Raw genomic sequence first — 19,900 nt, forward strand, 5'->3', positions numbered from 1 at the left:
GCCCAAACTATTGGCATTGCCAATGCTTGTTTTTAAATTGTGCTTAGAAGCTAATAGATCCTCAATATAACAAATTGTGCTTACTTTGTGGGAGGTATAGGAACTGGTGCACACAGATGATGTGATTTGTGAATGGCAACACAATTTGCTCAAGTGGTGAATCCAGGATTAGAAGTCAAGTCTACTGGTTTCAAAGTCATCAACTACGCTGATAGGTGAGTGTAACAGCCCTGCGAGCTATGGAGGGTGGGAGGAGCCCATGGGACTCACTGATTGCGAATCCTCACAGGCACACTGTTCAGAGAAGAGACAGCCCCACATCATTAAGGTGAATGGGAGGACAGTCAATGAATACTACGGATAAGGGTGCAGTAACAGACAGGTACAGTGTGACATTCACTGAGCGGCGAGGGGAAAGCGTAGCTAAGAAGACAGGTGGTGGTGTAAGTGTGGCACCGAGTGGGAAGGCCAAGCAACAAAGGAGACAGAAGAAGTACGAGTGAATGTGAGATCTGAGGGCAAAGGAGAAAGCCAGACATGGAGACACTGCTAGGGAATGGCAGTGGGAGTCACAGACGTGTCACATCAGCTAGGTCAGGGGTTTGCAACATGTGACTCTCCAGGTGTTTTGGACTACGAGTGCCATGATCTCTCAGCATTGCTGGCTAAGGTTGATGGATAATGTCGTCCAAAACATCTGGAGAGCCAAAGGTTGCAAACCTGAGAACTGGGTGAGAAGAAGAAAACACAGCCCTGGACACAGAGGGGAGAGTGAGCGAAGAGAAGAGACCGCACGCAGAGTTCATGGTACAACCGACCGGCACGTATCAGCACCTCAGCAAAGCTGTCTTGCATGTTCCTTCCCGTCTCTCGCGCCCAGCCACAGACCCCTTTGTTTCACATACAGTCTGAGTGCCTGCAGACCAGGCAAAATGGCAGCCGCAAACGTTACATATCCCCGTAACACAACACAATATTGAAAAGAAATAGAGTTTGGCTGTGTAAGAACAAGTGTGAGAATGGCAGACCGTTCCAAAGCAAGAGGCAGGACGGCAGCTGCAAGCCTGGAGGTGACCGCAAGATGGAAGTGATTTACAAGGGGGAAGAGATAATTTCAAGTGGCCGAGCGGAGACGGGAAGATCTGGACAGGTTCCAAGGAGTGAGAAAATTCATTATATCTGTCTTCCTTAGACCATCAAGGGTTAAACCAATTGGATGGACTGCTCTGGTTAACTGAGCAACCTCGGGCACTAGGCAAGGACATCATCATCAGGACCCACACATGCACTAAATCGCACAGAAAGAGGCTGTACCAAGAAAAGGGCAAATGCAACCAAGGACGCCCACCACAGCTTGCCTGAATTAAAAAAGTGAGACGCCGAATCCATTAGGTGAACCAAGCCATAGGCAGCCAAGGACTACAACCTGCTGTACAACAAGGGCAGCAACCACAACCTCGTGTCTCGTGAGGATAGCTCAATGGCAACGTGCTTGCCTTGGAAGCAAGATGACACGGAGCAACATGGGTTCTATCCCCGGGTCCGCGCTTAGAAACCTCTGGGTATTAAGCGCATTATAAATAACCTATCATATCATATATCAACCTGATGTACCGGGCAACAGCTGCAAGAGCAACTCCTACGTTATGTTATGTTATATGTACTTGTTGAGCGCACAGTCGCCCAAAGGTATCATGGCGCTGGAGATGGAGGATAGAGACCTTCTGTTATAGCTATAAAAAGACGGCCTAGAAGAGGGTGGTTTTCAAGACTTTTCTAAAAGTCAGATGGTTGGAGATTTTTCTCAAATCTGGGGGCAGGTCATTCCATAGGTTAGCTGCAGCTATGGAGAAAGCTGGACCGGCGGAACCTCGGAACAGCCAGGAGATCGGCGGAGGAGGAGCGAAGATCACGCGAGGGGAGACGGCGAAGAAATTTTGCCTGAAGGAACTCAGCTCCCTACAATGTGCCCTGCTGAAAAAAAGATTACCCCGTACAATGTATACTATTAAGACATTTGTAAGAACGGCGACCTGCATTACCAAAAAAAAACAAGGCGATCAACTCAAGGGTAAACACTGCGACCTGCTATACTCAGTCATGGGCAACCACCTACCTACACTCAGCTGTTTCAAAACAGTGAGTTGTGTAAGGCAAAACACGTGGCCTGCTGTGGGTTGGGCCTTTGATCCTAGCTCGCCTATACTTAGTTCATGCAAAGTGGCAGAGAACTATGTATTGAATGGGAATCCGACAGAGTCCTCCTTCTGCTGGACAGTAACATGGCTTGGGGATGTGATCCTATCAGGGTGTTCTTAGGTGGGATAACAATAGGTTTGGGCAGTTCCTGGAATGTGGTGGGATGAAGAGGCCAAACATTTCTATGGGGATGGAGGCGGGCCTCCTCGTTGGGCTTCATCGGCCAGGATGGAACTCATCCAGGAGGGGAAGTAGATGAGCGCATGTTCAGTCAAGGAGAGAGGCTTGTAACTGCTTTCGCCAAGGTTAGGGATCACCGAGACAATGATTTCTACTGTGTGCCCGTTTGTGTGAGACAATCTAATGAATCATTGGTGAAAACCTAGAATGTGCATGTCCCTTAAGTTTGTGTGGCCATTAGAGATTGTGGTGTCTTCAGCCACAATATTTAAGGTCCCCAAGGAGGTGGATGAGAAGCCTATTCAGTGCTTGTTCTGAATTCTGTGGTTCCAAGAGCTGCTGGCAGAACCAGAGCGGGGAGGTACTCAGTCAGCAGCCGGTGTAGTAGAATGTGAGAAACAGACACACAATAGAATGGGTGTATAGCAAGAAGTACCCAATAAACCGAAATCTACATTATAGATATACAACATGTGTCACCACATTCCTTTCGACTACCGCAAGGACCCTTTGCACTGGCATTCTTTTTCTCGCCGTCTTTTGGAAAGGGAGAGATGTTGGTATATCGTGTTAGACGGGATTGAAGTGGGGCACTTTCTAGTGTAATAATAAATTAGGGCCTAAATAAAAGTGGTCCTAGAGTTTGGGATGCATTTGATAAGAAATGTCTGCGAAAGGTCCAGCCAGGACTTTACTGGAGAGTTTCTCAGATAAGATGTGAGCGCATTACCTTCTTTGCATTGATCTCTATTTTTGGAAAGTATTTTTATTCATTGAATTTACATATCAGTTTTGCTAAAGCGTTTGTAGAGGAGCTGCAGCATGTCTCTGCAGGAAATCCCAACCCCTACCACCATTATTTTGGTAAGCCTAAGATCATGCAGTGTTTGACACCAGCAGTTGTGCCAATACCACAGCATATATTTGAAAGACGATACCCATTCAGACAACCCTATCGAATGCATCCCCGAAGAGAGGACAATCTTAGGGAAAAACTCCCAGAAGGAATAAGAAAAAGAGCAAAGAAAGAAGTCTGCGACATCATAAGAGAGTATGAACGGTGTCTCAGGATATTGGCTGAAGAGGATGTAAGGTCTTACAGAAACTACTGGCAAAGTAAAGAATCAAGTGAAGTTTTGAATATGAAAAAGAAGATTACACGTGCACGAAGGGCTGTTGAGAATCAACTGTTCAATAATTGTACAGATGCTGAAATGCAAGGTAGACTAAGTCGTTATAGAAGCTGGCTATACATAGTGAATAGAATGCAGGCGAAGCCGCTATTATGTACAGGCTGGACGTTATTATTGGTATCATGAATTTTAGTAAGCCAGGACCTATGAAGAAGAAAGAAAGAATTGTGTTGCAGCAAGAATACGTTGAAATCGTGGAGCTGCATGGCGAGGTTATCTGTCATGGAGTCAAGATTGAAGCAGCCGAGGTCAGCTATCGATTCTGGAAAGGAGTGAACGTGCAAAGGATGAATTAGCCCTTGTTAAGGTGCAAAGAAAGAACACCCAGAGTGCCAAGTTTTATTCATTCAAGACATTTAAAACCTGCAAAATGGACCAGATCGTGATCTCTTGTCACGTGAGCAGAGGGTGAAAATAGAGTTGAACTTGGAGTCCTAGAACACGATAGCGAGTGCCTGCACTCCCCTGTATTCCCAGAGGCAATGATAGTTTGCAAGGGCAAGTTCAAAGACAATCTTCATGGCAGAAGGCTTGGGTGATGAGAGATGCTGGGCTATTTGGGTGGGGAGGTAGAGTCAGGCCCATCTCCTTGGACCTGGGCCTGGGATTACATGCTGCTAAATGAACCATATGTTCCAGACATGGCACAAGTGTGCAAACCAATTGTAGTGGTCTATATAACGAAGGATGTTATAGTTTTAAGACCAATCCGAAACCGTCTACTTGATGTTTTTGAAGATGACATGTTTTAAAGGTAGGCATATTTTGCCCACCTGACAGTGGCCAGCCAATCACAATCCGAGTTCCAATATAATTGTACTTAGATGTTCCCCTTAAGCCTATCCAGATGCCCAGTAGGTTTTTCATTATTTGCACGTAGTATTATGTCACCGCTGACAAATTTTGAGAATATAATCTTCTTTTTATGAAACGATCGTTGAGCGAAATCAAGCATACATCCATTGATGTTTGTTGTAATTTCCTGTTTTAGATCATTGTTAATAAAACAGTCCTTTTCCATCTTCCTGAGTTGGTTCGGTTATTTGGACCCAGGGCTATTCTGTGAACCCATCCATTGCACGCACGTTCCTAGAGGGCCATAAGCTCATGTTGAACAACTTACACCACTGTACAAAATAAAGCAGTGTGTACATTTACTATGAACAATAGATGATTTTACAATTTTGAAAAAAGAAATAAAATGATTTTAGACGAGAACTAAACCCAGAGAAAGAAAGAGAGGACGTGATGGACAGGGGCATTGGTTAAGCACAAGTAGTGAGAAAGAACAAAAGCAACACAGAGCGTAAGGGGGTTTAGGGATGAGAAGAAGAAATTGAGATTGGGCGCCAAAAGTTGAGGGAACTATAAATTGATGCAAGTGAATTGAGATAAGGTGGCACATGGCCTTGGATATGTTTAAAAACTATGCAGAGAAAATAAAAGAGAAGAGTCAAAAGGAAGTCAAGAAAGAGAGAGGACGAAAGGCATAACGCAGGGATTTGGAGAAAGAGAGAAAAGGAGATGAATCGCAGAGTTATAAATAGAGTGAAGGAGAGCAAGTTAGTAAGCTGGAAGTCCAACTAAGCGGCAGAGCAGTCATCAAGAAGAGAAAAAATAAGAACGGTAATTAGTTTCTTTGCAGCATGAAAAGAGGGATGGGATGAGATTTAAGCAATATGAGAAATATGGAGTGAAAGTGTAGGATCAAAGATAAAACAGAGATTGCAAGCAGCAGGAGAGTGTAGAAGACAGGAAGAGGGAAGAAAGAGAAGGAGGAGGGAGAGGTGGGGAGCAGATGAGGCAGGAAAAAATAGAACCTCAGTTGGGAAAGCATTGAGATGAAGAAAGTGAAAATTCATCCAGTACTGACTATCAGGAAAAGGGGCAAAAAGAGAAGAATTAAGCTAGCCTGAGAAGGAAGAAAAGAAAATCTGCATCGAAATGACAGGAAAGACCAAATAAGACAACAATCGACGAAAAGGGGGCTGGTGTACAGGGAAAAGAGGAGAGGGGCAAGAACAGAACTTTGTGGTACACCATATTTCAGAGGAAGAATTGAGGATGGCTTGCCAGCGAAAGAGATTGAGTAAGTCTGATCAATTAGACAGGATTGAAACAATTGTAAGAGAGAACTAGAAAATCCCAAGGAAGAAAGAGTGGAAAGAAGAGCTCGGTGGTCAACAGAATCAAAAGAAGCAGAAAGATCAAGAGAAGACAAACAATGGAATATGGTGTAGAGTGATGTGCAGAAAGTAAGTAATCAGTGACACGTAGAAGTGCGGTTTCAGTAAAATGAGATGCGCAAAAGCCAGATTGATAGAGGGAGGGAAGATAGGGGTGATTTAAGTAGGTTGGGATTTGAGCATGGACTACTTGCTCAAGTATGTTAGAAAGAAAAAGAAGAAGAGAAATTGGATGAAAAGTAACAGGAAGGGAAGAGGCAAGAGAGTTTTTAAAAAAAAGGAATTATTGCATGTTTAAAACTCAAAGAGAAAATGTGAGTAGAAAGGGAAGGTTTACAGAAAGACATCTAGAAAGGGAAAAACAGAGGGGAGACAGTATGGGTAAGTGTGGAGCATAAAAGATTATAAGGAGAAACATTGTTATGGGATTGAGATAAAAAGGAAGCCATGTCGCATTCAGAAAAGAAAGGGGAAAACGAAGAAATGATGGGGGACAGGTGACAGTACAACAGCAGAAAGGGAGGAGAAGAGGATAGCAGTGGTGAGAAACTTTAGTGGGGAAATAACCTGCAAAATCAGCTGCAGGTGGAGCAGACCATGAAGAGGGATCAGGAGGAGGAGACAGGATAGATGTTGTGGATGAGGGAGGAGGGAGGAGGGATAAAGGGGGATCTGAATATTAATGTTTTTGGCAGGCAATAAGGAGGAATCATATGGCTTATGTAAAGAAGAAAGCAAGTCCAGGTCAGGAGGAGAGTGACCTTTTTTCCAATTCCATTATGCACAGCTGAGTGAGGCAGAAAGAGAAAAACAGTCTAGGAGAAAGCCAAGGTCAGTAATACCTGCGAGAAGGCAAGTATGGCTGGGAGGGGTAGTGTAGATCCAAAGTAGAGAGAATACCAGAATTACGAGAAGATAGAGCAGAGTCAGCTGAAAGAAGTGGGAATTCAGCAATAGGTGGACAAGTAGTTGATAGCAAGGATAAAAAGAAATATCAAAGGATCCCGACAAAAAAAGGTAGAGATAGCAAAAGAAGAGGTGTATGAAGAAGGGTGAGTAGAAGAAAAAGAAATCAGAAAATAGTCAGACGAATAAATTGGAGAAGTAGAAATAGTAGAATTAGGAGGGAGAGAGGAGAAGGTTAAATCAAGAGAGTAGCCTGAGACATGGGAAAGTAAATAGAAAAGGGGAGGAAGAATGAGTTGTGGAAAGTTAGAGATTAAAATCACAAAGAAGAACAAATTGGGGGTGAAAAGAAAGAAGGAAGGAAAGAAGGGAGTCTATGTCCACACACACGGTCGACAATGACAGGGGTGGGGGGATCAATAGACATAAGATAAACCATAGAAAAAGGTTTGACAAAGGAAGAGAAATGATATTCGAAAGTAGAATAAGACGGGGTATTGGAATGCAGAGGCGGAAGAGTGGCTCAGAATACCAGTGCCGTCACCTTTGTCTATAAGGCAAGGTGAGTGGTCACATGTAGTAAATGAGGAGGAGAAAGCTGCAGGATTTCATGTGGAAATCCATATTTCTTGTAAGCAAATAAGTTTCAATCAATCCTTAAAAAAGCCAAGAATTGAATGAGACTTATTACTCAATGAACAGGTGTTCCAGAGGACAACAGAGACATAAGATGGAGCAGAAAAATGGGGTGCGGGTGAGGGAAATTGGATGCGGGTAAGGATAAGGTACACAGGAGAACAAAAAGAATAGTGGAATAGAAGAGATCATATTCGAGAAAAAGAGCAGAGATCAAGATGATATAATTAGTAAATGAAACCAATGGGAAGAGTGGATAATACGACGCTAGAAAAAGATGACAAGATTAGTGGACAAAGCCCATGGGAAGGAGGGCGGGTGTTGTCCGGGTGGAGAATGGCAGCTAGAGAATTATGGAGAATTGTAGAGAATTATTGGAAACCTGTATTCTAGTTGGTCAGCAGCGGTCGACTTAGAACGGGTTGGACGTCCCATTGAGCAAAAATGCCTGTGCTCTGGGTACGCATTCAGCCCTATTCTAATTACTTATATACTCACAGTTAAGTTATTTCCTGTAATACATTTCTGATTAAACATGCCCAGTACAGTTTCATTTACTAGATAAAGTTTGCAAATGTGTATTACCCCTGCCCCGACCCCCCACAAAAGGCAAGCACAACACTTTCCCTGCCAGGTTCTGTGCCGACACATGTCTCAACCGTTAGGGCTTTTCCACGGCATAAGGTAGTTGCATTGGGCAAGATAGACCTGGATCTCCTTTAGTTATGTTAATCATATACATATGATATGCTGAAACCTATTCCAAATATGCATTGTTGCCACATCCCTTCCCAGGTGGATATACAACTGTATCAGTGCGGTTTCTTCATGTATTATAGGACCATTGCCAGATTTCTTTCTATCTTGGCTGTACGTGTTATATAAACTTGTTTTGCGAACGAAGAACCGTTCGCCGCGTGTGCGGCTTGTCTGAAGTGGTGAACGGCGTATGAGCAAAGCACTGTTATTGAAAGAAACTGTAGCTTGTTGTCTTGAGCCAAAGAGCCTTGGCCAGGTTTATGTTTACTAGCTTGTGTCCATAGGGGCATATAGGGGAAAGTACTCCTCCTTCAAAGGGATTGGGCATTATTTGTAATCAAAGTGTGGATGGCAGAATGGTGATCATGGGGCTGTGGAGCCTATTTTAAATTGGTTTTGCAGGTGGGTGGTGTTGAACTTTGTTAAGTAGGGCTGTTATTCACCTTTGATGAGTGAGGCAAGCTCTTGGGTATGATGCTTCCGGTTTTGGTAGAGGGATGTGTGTGCATGGACATTCTGTCTGCTTGGGTGTGTAAGGCTGACTAGGTCTTATCCAACGAAGGATAAACAAGAAATGGTCTGTGAGTACATGACGCCACAAGAGATAGACCCCTCCCCCCCTAATAAGGCATTCCTCAACATAACAGGTAGCCTTTGGAAAAACCCAAACCCAGCAAACATGGGAATGGTTCTTAATGCTGTACAAAGTGGTTTTTTTTTTATGGGGCTCTGCCAGGATCACACGGCGCATCGGAAGTTCAAAGCATGACGCGCAGCCTGGGAGAACACTCAGGGATTATGAGGTCTCTCCTGCGCCTCATCAGACTCTAAGGATTGGATCCTTCATTGCATTTCTTCTGTTTGTGATGCAAGTTCTTATCGTTGGTTTTAATGGGATAGTGCACACTACATTTTGTGATGTATGCATTCATATTTCTTTCTTTAATGTTTGCTTAGAAAGGAAATCAACTTCCAGGTCCTACTCTTGCGGAACACTGTGTCCCTTCTCACAAGGGACAAAAAGGTTCAGCTGGTTTGAACTTGAAACCTAAGAAAATCGAACTATGTTCTTACGGTATACACAAGTTACCAACAACAATATACAATGAAACACAACAACACAGTCAGTTGTTAAAAATAAATTTGAAAGAAAGAATTTAGACGGCAAGAGCGCAGAAGGCTAGAACACACAGAGGTCTACACTTCTATCAGTAGAAAAAACACGTTTTTAAATCAGGTAAGGTGTCTTCATATGTTGACAATGCCAACGTAAAGGTGCGCTCAGTGCAAATAAAACAAAATGTAAAGTCTCTAAACGTTGGGAATGCCGACAAAAGATGTTTGCCAAATTAAGCATTTCCACAACCCAAACAAAGTCCAACATACCATAAATTGAGATACCCAAAATTGACTTGGTTCCTAGCAGCGCTTTCCCTTCCCCTTGTCTCTGAGTGAACAATAGTACCTTTGATTCAGATGACACATTAATAGTTCATAGAAGTGATACAAATTCACATTAGTCTCTCAACTAGACTAAGATCATGTTTGTGCTCAAGAAGTATTAAGATACAACGAAAATGTCTGAGCCTAAACCATAATTTATTATGAATCACAACTGTGGCCATGAGACCATTGTAATTATTGAGCCTACACATGTTTTAAGCTCTGCTCTTCTTCAGGGTTTGTGTACATTGTCCAATGATAATAGATTGAATCCAATTCAAAAACGTAATTATTGAATTAAGCAGCCATGTGTTGTTAGTTTCTGTATGTTAATGAGTGTTCAATCTTAGCACAAGTGTATCTAAAGGTAAGTGGGGTGGGGTGAGGTAGGGTATGTTGGGGAGGGGAGGGCAGGGAGGTGGGGGCAAAGGGGGAAAAAAAGGAGTAAAAAAAACCCTTACCCGAGTCCCCGGCCGGGGGCAAAGGCAGCTTCTCAGCCGTGGGGAGGCTCAGAGCGGGGATGGTCCCACTTCGAGCCTCCACATTGGCTGAGGGGCTGCCACACCCCCGCCGTGGACAAGGCGGCTGGAAACCCAGCTGAGAACCGAGGGATTGCGTGTTGAATTCTGCTTGACTCTCACCAGGTACTAATATAAATTAAACCTAAACTCAAACTGCAATAAGTTAGGCTACGTGTGCATCAAAATGAAAACAATGTCGATATATGCGGCACACAATCATGGGATAATGAAAATTGAAATGCAAGTGTTTTTTTCAGCCTTGATTTTGGGCAATCAAAAAGTTGATAAATCTTTGCCAAATTTGGCATGAGTGTTTAGAGCCGGCCGGACCATCTGCATGACACATTTTGGGGAACTTCCATGGACGAGAACTAGTTATAATAGAACATGTTTTAATGTTCCTATGTATAGTGTCATGTGACCTTAACTATAGAGGTCTGACTGCCTTGCTCTTATCATAGTATAACCAACAAAAAAGGAATAAAGGAACACTAGTGTTTCCCTAAAGAATTTGCGAACTTTGCAACTGAAATGTATCACCTAATCTGCAATCTCACATCAGTTCCAGCAGTTTTACTTCACTCTATAATATAGACCCTCCCACCTTCCCTCAAACTCTCATGCACCACATCACCATATAGATCATTTTGCATGGAGGTCCCACTGCACTGCAACACTTTCACTCCCTCGACCTGAGATCCACCTCCTCCCCAATCACGTGCATGTCATGATCACTCTGCCGTCTAGCCAATGTATCACTGTGTGTGCATTACACTAAACTGCCCTCTTCCACACATCCTGGTGTTAGGTCAGTCTAGAGGATTTCACCTCTCTTGCATCCCCTTCACAAGCTCTCTGATGCAGTGCATCTTGCATTTTATTATTAAGTAAGTCATTTCTCTGATTTGGCTAAGCAAGCAAACATAATGAACACGACCAAAGCAAATTTATGGGGAAGAAAGGTTCTCCCAACTGTGGGTTGAAATTGATTGTTTTGCAGTACACATTTTGCAAAATATTGTGTAAAAATGCCATATAATTTACACTCAGTTTGGGAAAAAATCTAATAGATGCCAAATCACCAACAATACACAAGAACATTTTCACAATACATACCAGTACTGTTACTGAAAATCTCTTTTTTTGTGCTGCCTGCAGCCACAATATATGACAGCATTGCCACTGTACAACACACTCACGTCTTTGTCCACAATATAGGTGAGCAATGACACTGCAAGGCATTTTAATGAGACAAGTGAAAGCAACATAGGTGTTTCTAGGTGGCCTGTGCCGTGAAAATAGAAGCGTCTGTGTCCAGTGGGAAGCCTTGCATTCTCGTAGTGCTAGGATTCTTTAGCGGGAACTGTGATATGCAAGTTCAAAGTAGCGTCATCATTCTGTAGGTTGATGTCTGTTGGGAGGGTTATTCACTTGCTGTGTGAAAGTGGTTTACTTAGTATATATGTAACATGATTGAGCTTATAGTTTGAGAAGGTTAGTGCAGGGAGGTTAGTGGGGCTACTGGTGGGCAACTTGGAGTGTCCATTTGGTGTGATAAAGGCCATGTCTCGTTAGTTGTGCCCTTCAGGTAAGGTCGTTTTGAGGAGATATCCTGAGGCACCCTGGAGGGGGATGGTATCTCTGGCAGTGGGCAGTGTGCAGCGATGTGAGTGGGGAAACACAGAGAGGAACGGCAAACATAGGGAGCATGCATCTGAGAGTACTGAGTACCCTTGCACCAGAGGGCAGTTCAGATTAGGGATCAGAGAGAGCAGAACCATGGTGGGTTTGCCTGGAACAGCTCAGCATGCTACAGGGTCAAGTTACAATATCTAGTAGCCAGTCACTTGATGTACATTGGTAACCAGGGGTGTAAATCACATTGGAACACAGAGGGAAAACCTCAAAGGGCCAAGGAAACAGGAAAGAAATAACAGTGGGATACATAGAAACAAAATCCAATGGGGAGAATCAGAGTGGGTCGCCTGGGAGTAATGTAGTTTAATGGTGACTTGGTTAGTGGTGAACACACTCGATCAAGCCACATATATCAATATGTATAAGGGGGGCATGCATTTAAAAAGGGAGGAGGGCATGGTAGGCTTGCCCTCACTTGAAGAAAAAAGAAGCAAGTGCACCAATATAAGCTCACCAATGCAAATTCAGTGATTGAAAGACCTGTAACCATCTGCATTGCCCTATAAAATATGTTATCATGTCTTACGGCCCCATAATATATGCCAGCATTGCCACTCTCTGTTTTGTTGTTTGTAAGGGTTACAAAGTGTTCAGTACCATAGTATTGAATCAGCATAATAGAAATAATGGCTGCTGACCCGATGATTATTGTCCGTTCGAAATGTTGAGTATGTTTTATGAAATTTGTTGCTATTGAACAAATAAATATTTTCTTTTTTCATTTTAGCACAAATGAAAGCCCAACTAGAAGACTCTTCTTCCCGAGGCGTAACCATGAATGTATTAGGCTGTAAATCGAATCCGGTTGGGGCTATATTGTCTCAGCAGACAAAACCCAGTGTTCTCCATTTTTGTAGCATAGCATTGCCGCTATAACACATTTTCATGATGCCCATGTCATCCCGCATGACCTGGCCACTCATGCTCATCCCGCATGACCTGGCCACTCATGCTCAACCTGGCCACTATAACCACATCATGTATCTACCCTTCCTCAGTAAAGTGATTGAGAACACTGTTGCTTTTATGAATAGATCACTAAGCACTATCTCCTTCACGACTTTGCATCCTATTCTAACCATTATGCAGAACAGAAACTATCACCAGTTATTAATGACACTCTACACAACCTAGACAAAGCTGACCCCTGCTTACTCAGCTTAATTGGCCTCTCTGCCACCTTCTGTACTATTGACCATGAAGCCCTCCTAAACAGTGGTCGAAGTGTACGAAAAGAAGTAGTGGAGCTATGTGCTCTGCTGGTCTGCCCCGCTCCCCACAAACCCCATCCCTGCGCTGCCTCCCACACACAATCCAAACCCCCCAAACAAACACACCTGCTATTTATGAGAATGTGCAGTGCAGTGCAGTTAAGTGCAAGCTTCAACTTCTTCCTACGCTTTTATTTTAAAACGAAACCAATCCAGAACGGTTTCTTTTTAAAATAAAAGTATAGGAACAGTGAAACTTAAAAATAAAAAGTATGGGAGCACCGCTCCCGACCGCTTCCGCCCATTTCGACCTCTGCTCCTAAACATCCTCATCACACACATTATCTTAGCCCTGCAGTGGTTCACTGCCTACCTTGCTAACAAAGATCAACTCGCTCAGATGGGCCCCAAAAGATCTCAGCATCCACCTAGTAGCCTGCTGAGATCCACAAGGTTTCATCCCACCGCCCTCTTCTTCAACCTCTACTTGGAACGTCTTGGGGAACTCCTCACCAGCACCGACATCAAGATAGACCAATATACAGATGGCATGCGGCTTTACCTCAAGAGCAACTGCATCAACCATACCTTTGACTCAAGCATTCTCCGTCCCTCATTCAAGCCTGGATGTCAAGCACCTACCTGAAGCTCCACCCGGCAAAGGTCAAATGAATTCTCCTAGGAACCCCCACAAAGCAGGCTGAAGTTCACCTTTAGCTGGCAAACATGAAGCTGAGTGCATTCACGCCTCAAATCTCACCCACTGCAAAATCTCTTGGCTTTACCATCGACTGCAACCTCTGATTCAAAACACACATTGCCAAGAGGAGCCCAGCATCATAGTAGCAACTTGCACTCCTCTGCAAGTAAAGTCTTTCATGCCCACCTCCATTTTCAGAACAGTTGTCCAGTAACTAGTCATCGCACACCTGGATGGTGGCAACTCCCTACTAGGTGCCAGGTTATAATGCTTTCCCACCTTGTCCTCTTTGAAAGCCATCCAGAATGCTACAGTACACTTCATCATGACAAAGAAAACCCGACCACATCATCCCCATTCTTAAGTATCTGAACTAGCTACCCCTTCAAGAATACTTCATGTTCAAGGCAGTCTGAATTACCTACAAACCAGTCGCAACCAACGCACCATTGTACCTGACAGAGAATCTCTCAATTTGCAGAGGTCAGAAAAACCACCGCCCGCATATGTGGCTCAGTGGACTAATGTACCATCGACAGATACCTGTTTTTGACCTCACAGTCACAGGTTCGAATCCTGGCAGTTCCACTCAGCCTTTCAGCCTCCTCCATACCATTAAGTCGGGTAATAAACATCTGCTATCTGTCAATAGCACCAAGACGCCCCTTCTGGGGGTGAATGTATGCTCTACAAATACACCTGTCATGTTACCACTAGGAGCCAGGCTTGAAGCAAGAAAACCAGAGGGGAAAAATTGAAAATCAGGCTCGTTTCTGCTAAACACCCTGTCTTTGCAACAAGTTACCAACACAGCTAAGACTGGCTGCCTCCATCCTACACTTCAGGGAGGACCAGACGAGCCTATGCATCAAAGAATAGTTTTTCTGCTCCCCCTCTGGAACCCCCTCCTTCCCGCCTGCCCATGCTGATTAGAGCTCCTCTGCTAGTCCTAAGTATACTGCTTATAACCCCTTGGGTGCATCCTGTAGTAAAGTGATGTTCTGCTTCCCAGGTTGGTTTGCACTTTATTAGGTTGACATACACATCCATACAACCGCAACCGTTACTCAATGGGCCTGAGAGGTGCTATGTGTAGTAATCTGCTTTCAGGTTAGGTGGGTGTGTGACATCACCTACTTGGAATGTTTATGTAGAATGTTGGTGTTCAAGGTTCTGTGAGTGACGGTTGGGAGTGAGAGTGAGAAGAGTGAGCTGAGAAGATGGGTGTGGGGGTGAGCCCGGTGTTTCCCTTGTCATCTTGTGTCCCCTACCATCCCTGTGTCTTGAGGAAGAGTACTGGACATGGACAATAAAGGAACCTGTAACTTACCTGAAGTACTGGAGGTCCACTTTGTTACACTATGCATGAGTGATAATACATAAGCATTTTGGTATTTCCTAAGCCCTTCTGGGAAAAAATAAGGCACAGGTGGAGACACTTTTTAATATACATATAAAGCACATTCGGGCAAAAGTATAATGGGAGGAGGGACGTCATTTGGGGGTTGCCCGGGGTCACACCTGCGACCCCTGAGATCTCCCTTGCTACCCCTAAAAAAATGAAAAAAAGGAAAAACTGTGCAATGTGGCTCTCTGTTTCTGGAGTGCCTGGCATTTTGGTTGAACAGGGGGGGGTCCACAAGTTTAACACTATGAGCAGTGACCCTACATAAGAAAGAAGAGCAACAACAAATAATGTGTATTTCTTGAATTCTATACAATAATTGCTAGACTCATTAAAGGGGTTAAAGGTCGTGTTCTATCACCGGCCATCATGTCTCTTAGGGGTGGGGTCAAATTACATCACTTCCTGCGTTATCATCAGATGTCAAGGGTCAAGTGATGTCACTTTCGCTACCCCTGGCATTTTGGTGAAATGACGTCCCTGAATGGGAGAAGGAAACAGCAAAGAACGTCAGGTATCTAAGGCCATAACAGGTGAGCATCCCCGACGTGAGAGAGGTGCGTATACATCACGCACCAGAAATGACAGACCCTGTGATTTTTTGTCAGTGCTTTCTGTTGCCAAGCAGTGGAACAACCATGAATGCGACTATTGATGTAAGTTATGAAGCATTTACCTTCTAAATGCCAAAGCTTTACAAAACATCCAAATCAAAGTGGCTGACAGCACTCTGATGCTGCTCCTTGGGCTGGCTGCACGTGCACGTTATAATTTGATACATTGAATACATGCACGGAGTTTACTGAAGAGACAATGGTAAGCTTCCTTACCGGCCATGCAAAATGGAATGGAATCAGGATCCGCCCTGGGCTTTCCTCTCCATGCCTGGCACGAATAGTGAAGGTGCTGCCCCCAAGCACAGGCGTGGAACCCGTCCCCATGACACAGGCGCCGCTGGGGGCCACTCGCAGCTGGTATTCCTTCAGGCAAACCCGGAAGTAGGTGTTGCACTCATCTCTTGTACAAGGTGGGGTCCCGCTCTTACAACACTGTCCACTGGCCAACAAACCTCGGTAGTTCTGAACCATCTTGATTTGCAGTTCAAAGGTCCCAGAAGCTTCTAGAATCTGGGAGAAAAGGCAGACAGAGGACGTGAATTACAAATAGCATTGACAAAGCATTGTAATTCAAGTGACGAGCGTGTGCTTTTGTTTTTACGTTTGTATACATTCATACCAGTGTAAGTTAATACTTTGCAAAACATGTATGCAATTATAGCTGAGTAGCTAGCAACTACTATACTCCACTCTGCGGTACTTCTGAGTGACGTCATAGGCAAAGAGAACGAAGCTCAAGTTGTCTATTATGTCACTCGGAACCATAGTAGCTGAAACCTACCCATTTGCAATGGAATGTTGTTTGGCCCCCTCGCACAACTTGTGCTTTCCCTTAGTGCATTGAAAGGGATGTAGAGTGGGGGCATAAGGCAGGTTCCTCTTTCTTCAACAGCCCAAAATTAAATGTTTTAAACATCATTACAGAGAAAATGCTGTACTCCCCTGCCATGATATACATCACTTAAGTCTGAATGTCATGCGCCCATGCAATCACGTGACAGTACGCGGGTACACCATTCAGAAAGGGAAATGTTTGCTAATGGCTTTCTACAGAAGACATAAACCACAGCTTTGCTAACAGTTTTTGTATATGTAACTCAGAAGGAAAACAATGTGATGTATTATTGGGCGCACCATAATATCTGCTCTAGGTTTGGCAATAACAATAGCTTTTCGTGAGGACCACAAAATTAACAGGTTAAGGACAAAGAAAGAACTCGAGACAGTGAAGTCTATCATTTTAGAAACAGGAGTGGAGGAAATATTTGGTGGTGACGCGGAATTGCCGTCCTTTTTTTCCCAATAAGATTTTATAAAGATTTTTCAAACATACATATCATCAGCGCTGGCGACTGAGCTGGCTCTCGCTGGATCCAAGATCCGGCACCGGATGTGTAGCCGGATCTCGGGATCCAGCCAGAGCCAGTGCTGGGGGGAAAAAAGCACCCACAAACAAACTTCCTCTGGTGACCCCATACAAGGGGTCAGCAGAGGAAGATACAGTCCTCAGCCACAACACAGTTTATTTATTTATGCAATGTTAGTCGAATACCTGTGACAAACATTGCATAAATAAATATACAGGTATTGACAAACATTGTACGAATAAATAAATACCCCTATTAACATTGAAACTATCCCACTCGATGCACTCAGCCAACTGCTTTCAGAGGGGAGCTGCAGGAGCTGTGCCAGGTGTGGTTCAAGTAAAAGGAAAAGTTGCTTATGGCGAACAGAAATCACCCTGTTTGAATAGTACCCAAAGGGGAGTTTAATAAAAAACTAAAATGGGATGCTAATTGTGCTCTTTAAAGAATATTTACTCAGCAACACTAGTCAAAGCTATTATCCGCATAGTGAAGTAACTCATCGCCAGTGCCATAGACGTGGTTTAAAGTGGAATTGATATATAGTTTGGAAAAGAAGAAGCATGAAAGAAATAGCGCAGTTTTAAACTATTATTTTGAAAATGTCCTTTGATCGGAGGTCAACTGCCAGCTACGCCCCCCTAAACCCTGCATCCTCGGGCAGCGCCCCCCCAAATCTCCACCACTATCCCGGCCCTTGTGGGATCCCACACCAATTATTTTCCATTTCCACCACTGCATATCATAATGAGCTGACAAAACAGCAAGAGAACAGTGACCCCAATTTCCTGTTGCTGTAGAACCAGTAAGTGTATTTATTTATTTATTACCATTTATATAGCGCATAGCAGCCCTGAGGCATCATGGCGCTGTTACAGGTGAGCGCAGCTGGTTACAAAGACATAAATGTTTAGAGAAACAAGCATACTTGGTTACATGACAGTGTGTTAGGCTATACATACTTAGTTACAGCCAATACATAGGCAGTGCAGAAATCAACAGGGAGGAGGGGGGGTGTTAGTTGAATAGTGTGGTTTTGAGGCCTTTTGCGGAAAACTGTGAGGGTTGTCTCAGCTCGGAGAGCGTTGGGCGAGGTATTCCAAAGTTTTGGTGCTAAGTGGGGAAAGCCGATCCCCCCCCACCTGCTTTGGCCCTTTTGACGGTCGGGATGTGCAGTTGGTTGTCGTAGTGAGTTCTTTTGGGACACAAGGAGCTGTCTCTGATGATGGTTTCGGATAGGTAGAGGGAGCCTAGAGGCTCAGGCATTTGTGTGTTAAGGTAAAAGTCATAAATGTGATTCTTTCCTTGACTGGGAGTCAGTGGGCAGCCCGTCTGGCCTGTGTGATGTGGTTTCGTTTTGGGATGTTGAGTGCAGCTCTGAGCGTGTTATTCTGGACTGTTTGGAGCCAGTTTAGGTTTTTGGCTGAGGAGCCTGCAAGAAGAGCATTGCAGTAATCTAGTCTAGCACCAATGGTGGCTAGGGTGATGGAAAGGCAGTTTTAACTTAGAAAGGAATGGTTTGATAGCGTTCATTAGTTTGGTGGTGTGGGCAGAGACTGAGGCAATGGCATTGACCTGTTGGGTCATAGACAGGGTGGAATCTACATAAATCCCAAGGGTCTTCACTGAGGAGGAGACGGGGATGTGGTATTGTCAATGATGAAGTTGCAGTATTTGTTTGGGACCTATGAGAATGATCTCTGTTTAATCTCCGTTGAGGCATAGTCCATTGGCAGCCATCCAAGCTTGGATGGTGGAATATATTTGGAGAAGGCTGCAGAGTCTTGGTCGTACGAGCCAGTGAGAGGGAGGAGAACTTGTGTATCATCAGCATAGTTGGTGTAGGCTATGCCGAGGGAGTCCAGTTTGTCGAAAAGGGGCTTAGTACACAGGTTGTAGAGGGTCAGCGCTGTGCACGAGCCCTGGGGAATGTAGTGGATGGTGGTAAGATCTGCGTTTGCCACGTCCGAGAACACTTTCATGGCTCTACCTTCTAGGAAGGAAGTTATCCAAGAGGACGCCTGTTTTGAAAAGTGGGCTGCATTGGTGAGGTGGGAGGTAAGAATTTTGTGATCCACGAGGTCAAATGCGGCTGACAGGTCCAATAGCAATAAGAGGGATGGTTTGCCTTTGTCCATTATCTCGGTTATTTGTTTTTTTAAGTCCAGGAGGGTGGTTTCGGTGCCATGGCATTTGCGGAATCCTGATTGTCTTTTGCCTAGAATGGCGTTGGATTTAAGGAAGTGTTGGATCTGATTGTGCGTAGCTTTATCTAGGATTTTAAGGAGGAATTGGAAGGTAGTTATAGGTCGGTAGTTATTAGGAGATGATAGATCTAGGGGCGGCTTTTTAAGAAGGGGGCGGACCCACGCTTCTTTTAGGCTGGACGGGACCAGAGAGTCAGTGCCGTCTTTGATGATGTTGGGTGGACAGATGTCTCCTTTACACGTGGATGGTTTAAGTTGTTGGAGATCTATGACTTCTGTTTCTGAAACATCTCTGAAGGAAAAGAGAGAGGTGGAGTCTTATGCGGGGGGTGCTAGGCATGGCATGGCAGTTGGACCTGGGTAGTTCTTTGCGTTGTATTTCAATTTTGTCTTGGAGAAGAGTAATTTTGTTTAGTAGGGCTGCCGGTATGCTAGAGCACCAAGCTACATCTTTTGTGATTTCATCGGGGCTGGTGGGTGGGGTAGTGAGATCTTTAAAGATGGAGAATAATTCCTTAGATTTGGAGTTAGCTTTAGAGATCCGTAGGTTAAAGGCGTTAGACTTGGCATGGAATATAGTTTTTTTATTTTGTGCTGATATTCTTTTGAATTCTTCATTGGTGGAGTCACAGGGGTTGGACTGCCAATTGGTTAGAGCAGTGTGTTTGCTGG

At 44.2% G+C, this 19,900-nt stretch overlaps 1 protein-coding gene across 1 annotated transcript in view; it reads right to left on the reverse strand.

The window, feature by feature from the left end:
- LOC138566872 (protein jagged-1-like) overlaps positions 1-19,900 on the reverse strand; it is a 453,219-nt gene that overhangs the window by 290,160 nt on the left and 143,159 nt on the right. Inside the window, exon 2 of the mRNA XM_069644589.1 lies at positions 15,868-16,164. Coding sequence (XP_069500690.1) covers positions 15,868-16,164 — 297 coding nt within the window. The remainder of the gene's footprint in view (positions 1-15,867; positions 16,165-19,900) is intronic.

The sequence above is a fragment of the Ambystoma mexicanum genome, chromosome 2p (genome assembly GCF_040938575.1).
Source record: "Ambystoma mexicanum isolate Mex_15411 chromosome 2p, UKY_AmexF1_1, whole genome shotgun sequence".
Taxonomy (NCBI): domain Eukaryota; kingdom Metazoa; phylum Chordata; class Amphibia; order Caudata; family Ambystomatidae; genus Ambystoma; species Ambystoma mexicanum.